General features: G+C 38.0%; 1 protein-coding gene across 2 annotated transcripts in view; it reads left to right on the top strand.

Annotated features, from left to right (window-relative positions):
• The first annotated feature begins 537 nt into the window (after nucleotides 1-537).
• gucy1a1 (guanylate cyclase 1 soluble subunit alpha 1) overlaps nucleotides 538-7,183 on the top strand; it is a 9,079-nt gene continuing 2,433 nt past the window's right edge. Inside the window, exons 1-6 of one of the 2 annotated variants that reach the window (XM_016495351.1) lie at nucleotides 538-959; nucleotides 1,200-1,258; nucleotides 1,675-1,763; nucleotides 1,848-2,563; nucleotides 4,327-4,812; nucleotides 5,931-6,074. In XM_016495351.1, the coding sequence (XP_016350837.1) occupies nucleotides 726-959; nucleotides 1,200-1,258; nucleotides 1,675-1,763; nucleotides 1,848-2,563; nucleotides 4,327-4,812; nucleotides 5,931-6,074 (1,728 nt within the window). In that variant the 5' untranslated portion in view covers nucleotides 538-725. The remainder of the gene's footprint in view (nucleotides 960-1,199; nucleotides 1,259-1,674; nucleotides 1,764-1,847; nucleotides 2,564-4,326; nucleotides 4,813-5,930; nucleotides 6,075-7,183) is intronic. The other variant, XM_016495357.1, reaches the window with a different exon arrangement.

Raw genomic sequence — 7,183 nt, 5'->3', positions numbered from 1 at the left:
AATGAGTTGCATTGCAATTACTTTTTTTACATCTGGGTGGCCCAAAGATCAGCATGTGTACGAATTGTTTGCTCCAAATATGATACGTGACAGATTCAAGTGCGAGATGTTGAGAGCGTTTCCATTTGCGCATTGGATCATTCAGAATCCGAATGAAAGAAAACGTGATGTTGCATAAGTATCCAACATTAGGGTTAGACTATAGCCTATGTGACATTTAAATATTTGCTAGACGTCACCGAACGCATATAATAAGCTGATGATCGAGCAAGCACACGGTGCAGAACGGAAAACCTCTAAAATCACCAGCCAGTTCATTGGACGATGAGCATGGTACACAGCATCTCCAGGAGAACATCACGCATCTCCAGACGAGCATAATACATCTTTAAGGAGCTCTGCCTCCCGGTGCATCTATTGGCTAGCCGGAGGTTCCACTGAGTCCTGTGATTGGCCATACTTAATGATCCTTGGCTTATCATTTGCCCCTGTAATTTACTATGAATATTGTATGCAGGCGGAAAAGCTGCTGATAAGTTTGAAATAGCTTACTCCTGGGTAAGACGTGTGTGTGTGCGGGGAAATTATATTTTCTGGGCTGATATTTTTCCATCACCTAGTGGAATGCTTCTATCCTGGATTCGGATGGGTAGGAATGGTCTCAGTCGGATATTCACCACGTAGACATTTCTGCTGCACGTTTGGAAAGGACTATTACGCAAAGAATGTTTTGTGCTAAACTGAAGGATCTTAAGATTGCGGGTGAATGCCCGTTTTCTATGGTCGTTGGAAATGAGGAACCCGCGGACTTTGAGGAAAGCAGTGCGGTGAATGTTTTGCCAGTATCCAGAGAGGTGCAGGGCACAAACACAAACATTCTGCCCAGACGCAAAATAAGCCGGAGCAAAGTTAATCTGCATTCAGTGGGCGAGAGCATCCGAAAGCTGGTGTGCCCGGAGGTAAATTAATACCTATGTTTGATGTGTCTAATTTACCTGATGATATTTTGCAGCAAATTATTATACATTGCATTGGAAAAAATGTTGTATATCTGCGTTATGTCCAGTGTACACATGCAACGCGCGCAAATGGAATATTGTAATTAAGAAAAATGTGCAAGACACACAAACGACTGTTATCCATTAAAATATAAAAAACACAAGCTATGCTATATTTAATGTATTTTCTTTTTCTTTTAGTTCGAAAAATTACGAAATGCATTGATCAGAGTTATGAAACAGCAGATAGACATGAGTTGGTAAGATGTTATTTTTCATTATGTCATCTTACATCTGTGAGAACGTATGTTTTTCTTTTATCACATTTCAAATGTTGACAATTTTTCGATCATTTACAATTTCCATGCAGAATTATTGTGTTATTGTGTTCATTCTCATGACAATATGTAGGGTAATAATTGTACTGCATCAGTATTTTACCTCATTGTTTTATACATTACATTACATACAAATTATTATATTATATAGCCTATAATGTTGTCAGTGTGAATTATTATAGAGCTTATATTAGATTATATTAATATTGTATATGCTGAAATGCAGCCTGTATTTGTTTCCTCGTTCAACCTCAAATTCAAAAGTGTTCTAATGTCGTTCTCGTTATTCCATTCTACATATTAATTTATTGACTATGGTTTAATATATGTGTCCAAAGCCCTGTAGCATGCAGTTCTGATGTGTCTCAGACAATGGACAATGCTGAACAATTATCAGATGTCATGAGAAACTTCTCCCTTAAAACAGGTAAGAAGAGGCATTAAAAATATATATTTATATAATCTTAATATTCAATTAATTTTTTAATGAATTGTACTGATTAAATCCCAGATATCCCCATGAATACGCTAACGATTTCTCTGGGTCTGGAGGTGTTTCGGGACTGTTATGAGGAGGATGGTCATATTCTCCGTGTGGTGGGGGGAGCTCTTCATGATTTTCTCAACAGCTTCAACGTTCTCTTAAAGCAGAGCACACCACCCACCCCAGAAGTTCAGCATTACATCCATCAAGCCTCCATCCTCTGCCTGGACAAAGATCCAGGACTCCTAACCGTCTGTTTCTTCAATCCCCTCCCCACCACCGAGCTCTTCTTCTCGGGTATCATCCAGGCTGCGGCGTGTTTGCTCTACTGCACACGGGTGGAAGTCAGAATGGATGTTGGGGGTAAAGACAGTGGTGCTCTACAGGCCAATCATCAGCCTCATCTGCTGTACTCAGTAGTAGTGAGAGATGGCAGAAGCCTCACACCAAGCCCCATGAGGACACACTCATCTGGAGACATTCCCCTCTCACTGCTCTACTCTACTTTTCCCTTCCACATTCTCTTAGATCAGGAAATGAGCCTGATGCAGATTGGAGATGGCTTGAGGAGGAGGCTCGGGCGATGCAGAGATGGGCAAAGGAGAACTGTTTTCAACGAGCACTTTGCCATTGTTTCACCTGAGATACGAGCCAGCTTCCAGGATATTTTAACCATGCTAAACACCCAGTTTGTGCTCCGGGTGAAACAGCATGGAGCGAGCTCTGCTGACAGCCCTGGAAAGGTATTTTTTGTTTTACCGTTTCGTTTCTCCCTCTGCAATAAGGTTGCCCTTGTGTCCTATGTATTGAAATGCTGATGCTAACAACGGGCCACCTGTTACGTGTGAAACTGCTTACTTGGGAAATTTTAAAACATGAAGCTTATTGCTTAGCTAAGACAAGTCAAACAGAGTGAGGAAAAAAACACTTAGGTTTGCAGCTTTGATTGCGTTCATATGCTGGTTTGCATTTGAAATGTGAACTTCTGAAGGTCTATGTGTCATTTTATCACACCGACATCAAAGAGAAAAAGGAATCAAAGATTGCCTTGGGTTTCATGTTGATTAGACAATTAAAAAGCGCAACATGATTCAACTAATCAGTGCAAAGTAATTAGTAGGATTTTTCCTCATAGGTTTATCTTCGTGCAGATCTGAGATGAGTTTTTATGAGGTGGTCGAGGGGAATTTTTAATGGCAAGTCTCAGTTTCTTGGGTTGCAGATGATCAGTATAATAAGGGCAATGCAATAAAGTCCTGTACCACGCAGATGATGAAATGAACATGGCGGCAAATGTCAAGACATGGAAGGCCCCTCAAAGCCTCTATTAATGAGATCTGCCCTTACGCTCACACAAAAGGAATAGCATAGCAACCTCATACAGTACACAGTAGTACACACAATATACATGATTGGTACAGAGGCATTATTATGAGTTTGTGCATTCATATGGTTCATGTAGAGTTTAGTCTTATGTTCTTTCCTTTATTAGTGTTAAAGTGTCCTTTTAGCAAGTTTTTCTAAAGACCAAAGCTGTTAGTTTGATACAGTCACATTGAGTTGCACTTTATGTGTGTGGAAGTAGTGCTGAAGTCCAACTAAAGATATTCTTAGGTATATTTGATTGTGAAAAAGTGGAACTATTGCAAGTATACTTTAGGTACACTTTAAATGTTTTGCATTTAAAGACCGTTATTATTCAAAGATCATACAATCCTCATCAATAGTGACATTAAAAGACATTTTAGGTTTAATATTAAGAAATGTGCATTGTGTAGTAGTACTCCAAATAAAGTTTAATTATAATTTTTATATCAGTAAATCTCGAGTGAAATGTCAGTAAATATGTTAATAGATTTGAACTATACTTAGAATTAAATAAATGTGTTTTAAATATATTACTTTGGAAAGCACATGGACATCAGTCAGCAAAGACATTATTTCCATATTTCCAATTATTTTCATAAATAAAACTATGAACTCAAGCAGGTGGTAGGGTTAGGACGACTTGACATATTCTGGAGCATACTTCAAAATCAATGTGCAAGCTAAGTGCATATTGAATACCTTTGAGCAAGATGAATGATATGATGTTATATTCAAAGTGATCTCATGAGAAAACTATTTAACATTTTGGGAAATTGGTGGCAAATTTGTATGAAAATGTACAACGATTTATTTATTTATTTATTTTTTTTAATGAAGGTCCACTTGTAACCCCATGCCTAAACCAAACCTTCAATGAGGCAAAAGCAGATAGTATGAAAACATGTGAAAAAGATTGTAAGAAATTCACTAGAATTTGCCAAAACAAAAAATAGTAACAAACTGCCATGAGAGTGTTATTATAATATATTACATTATATTACAAAAACTATATTAACTTAACCTATATTATAATATACACATGTATATACATTTTTTTTTCTACATTGGTCTCATTTATAACAAACTAGACCAAAACTAAACTGAATTAATTCCCATTCTCCCAACCCTCTCATTGTAGCATATGGACCTGAAGGGGCAGATGATCTTCATGTCAGAAATGAGCGCTCTCCTCTTCCTCGGCTCTCCATGTGTAGATAAGCTGGAGGAGTTGACAGGCCGGGGCCTCTACCTCTCTGACATCCCCATCCACAATGCACTACGAGATGTTGTTCTGGTTGGGGAGCAGACCAAGGCCCAGGATGGACTAAAAAAACGTCTGGGTAAAGCCAAAGCTGCCCTGGAACAGGCACACCAAGCCCTGGAAGAAGAGAAGAGGCGAACGGTAGAGCTGCTCTTCACGATATTCCCAGGGAACGTCGCTCAGCGTTTGTGGCAGGGACTTCCTGTGCAGGCAAAAAAGTTTGATCATGTCACCATGCTGTTCTCAGATATCGTGGGCTTCACTGCGATCTGCTCACGATGTACGCCCATGCAGGTGGTGAACATGCTCAGTGAGCTCTACACTAGGTTTGATCACCACAGCGGTGAGCTGGATGTGTATAAGGTGGGTGAAATTGCTGTATAGCTGTTAGCTCCAAACAAATAAAACTATGTAGAACATTTCACTGCCACTCACGACTGATAAGTGTTAAATTCCTCTTGAATGATTAGTGGTGTTTTTGGTGCAGTGCACAGTCTTCCTTTTTAGGTATTTCAGCTTCAAACTAGCAAACAAAATGGTGAATAAAATGGGGCTGTATTTTTTCACAGATTGCAAAAATATTCTCCTTTAACTTTATCTTGAGGCCCTTGGGATTTTTGAACGATCATTCACATGAAATCTTTAAACCGAACAATAATTAATTTCATAATTTTTGACATGCTGGCTCATTAACCGCTGAGAGGTTCGCTAATGTAATCTGAAGCAGAATTTCTCATACACATGCAGCAGAGATGAATTTCATGAAAAAGACAGTGGAGGTAAAGTTTAGCTTAGTGTCTGGCTTTGCTTACATTCTTACAGACGGCTATATCCTAAAATAGATTCCCCTCTTGTCTTCTCCCAACATATCTCAGCTGGTTCATGATGTGTGTCTCAAACATCTCCAAACTGGATGTGCAATAACAGGGAATTAATGTCTCTCAAGCTGTCAAGATGTACTATTTTGTTAACGTAAAGTTAGTTTGTTATGGTTTCAAAATAGCATTTTTTTTATTTTTTTGTTATTATATGAATAGTCAGTTAACGTAAACTGGTGCATGGATGGGAATGCACTGGTGAGCTTTTAGTATTATGCAAAAAATATAATCAAATAAAATATAGTATAATATAAAATAATTATTAAATATTCTTAATTATTTAATTAAAACTGCTCCTGGTGTGTGTACATATGTGTGTGTGTGCACTTGGATGGGTGAAATGCAGAGCACAGATTCCAAGTATGGGACACCATACTTGGCTACACGTCACGTCACGTTTTCACTTTAAATTAAATATTAATTGTAATTGTTGTGCAAATGCAGAACTGTTCTATAAGTTGGTTTTAGCTAACACATTGATGTCACATGAGAAGCAAATCAGAATATTACGGCATGAACCTTGAATATACCCAGAGGTGTGTTATGAAATATTTAGCACTCTGCTCTCGTAACCTTTCATATGTCCTCATTTGTGTGTTCAAGGTGGAAACCATTGGCGATGCGTACTGTGTAGCTGGAGGCTTACACAAAGAGAGTCCGACCCATGCTGTCCAGATTGCTCTCATGGCTCTAAAGATGATGGAATTGTCTGATGAGGTCACGACTCCCATGGGGGAGGTTATCAAGGTTAGTGTTTCATCAGGTTTTTCTACATTTTGTGTAGTTATAGCATGAATATGAGTCGAATGTTCCATACAATTTTTAAAATGTTATGGTTCTTTTTATGATTTTCTAAATCTTTCCTCATTAGTCATGCAAACCTTTGCTAGACTGCTGAGTTGTTACAAAATAATGTTTCAACAGTATTGTTGGTTAGTAAAATAAGAAATTCTCAATTTAAAACAAATGTGTGACTCATTAGAATTATATATTTTTGTGCAAACAAACTCCCACTACAAAGGGTGGATAATTTTTGAAAGGTCACATCTAATATCCTATTTTAGACTAAAAAATAGGCATGATCAGTTTTTTCTAAACAATGCAATTGTGAAGTGGAATCAGTTATCAGATTTAGAATTAGATCATGAATACTGCTGCTTTAGATACAAAACTATGATCATTTTATTTATTACACGGCTCTGTGGAATACTTGATTCTGATTGGTCAGTCGCGACATTCCGAGGTATGCTATCCCTTGATAACAACCGGTAAAAGCTAATAACACAGGCTCATCTGGGTAACAGCAGTCGGCGCTGTACTCTTGCTTGAACTATTTTTTCTTGGTGGAAGCTTTGCGTTTGTTTAGCTAATAAAATATTAAAACTCGAATCAAAATGGTGTACAATTATTTAATTATGTCATCCTGGTATCTCAAACCACTTATTACACAACATTTCACCACAAAAATAATTAAGGCAATAAAAGAATTAAGACGAAAATGTTTTAAAACCTTACCAGTTTGTTAGTTCTCTTATAATCCATTACAGCATACAAAACAATCGTAACAAAATGGCAGCAGCTGCGTTTGTATGAAACGAGAGCGAGTCTGCGATACCATGATGACATAATTAAATAATTGTACACCATTTTGAATCGAGTTTTAATATTTTATTAGCTAAACAAACGCAAATCTTCCACCAAGAAAAAAAAACGTTCCAAGCAAGAGTAGGGCGCCGACTTCAGTTACCCGGATCAGCTTTTACCGGTTGTCATGTAAGGGATAATGTACATCCAGCCGGGTGTTATCTCAGAATAAACCCCGACAGGGTGATCAGGAGCCAGACGTGAAGCGGAGG

This window comes from Sinocyclocheilus anshuiensis, unplaced genomic scaffold (assembly GCF_001515605.1).
Source record: "Sinocyclocheilus anshuiensis isolate Anshui unplaced genomic scaffold, SAMN03320099.WGS_v1.1 scaffold517, whole genome shotgun sequence".
Classification (NCBI taxonomy): domain Eukaryota; kingdom Metazoa; phylum Chordata; class Actinopteri; order Cypriniformes; family Cyprinidae; genus Sinocyclocheilus; species Sinocyclocheilus anshuiensis.
Note: the sequence above shows the minus strand (reverse complement) of the source record. Positions and strands in the feature narration are given on the sequence as shown.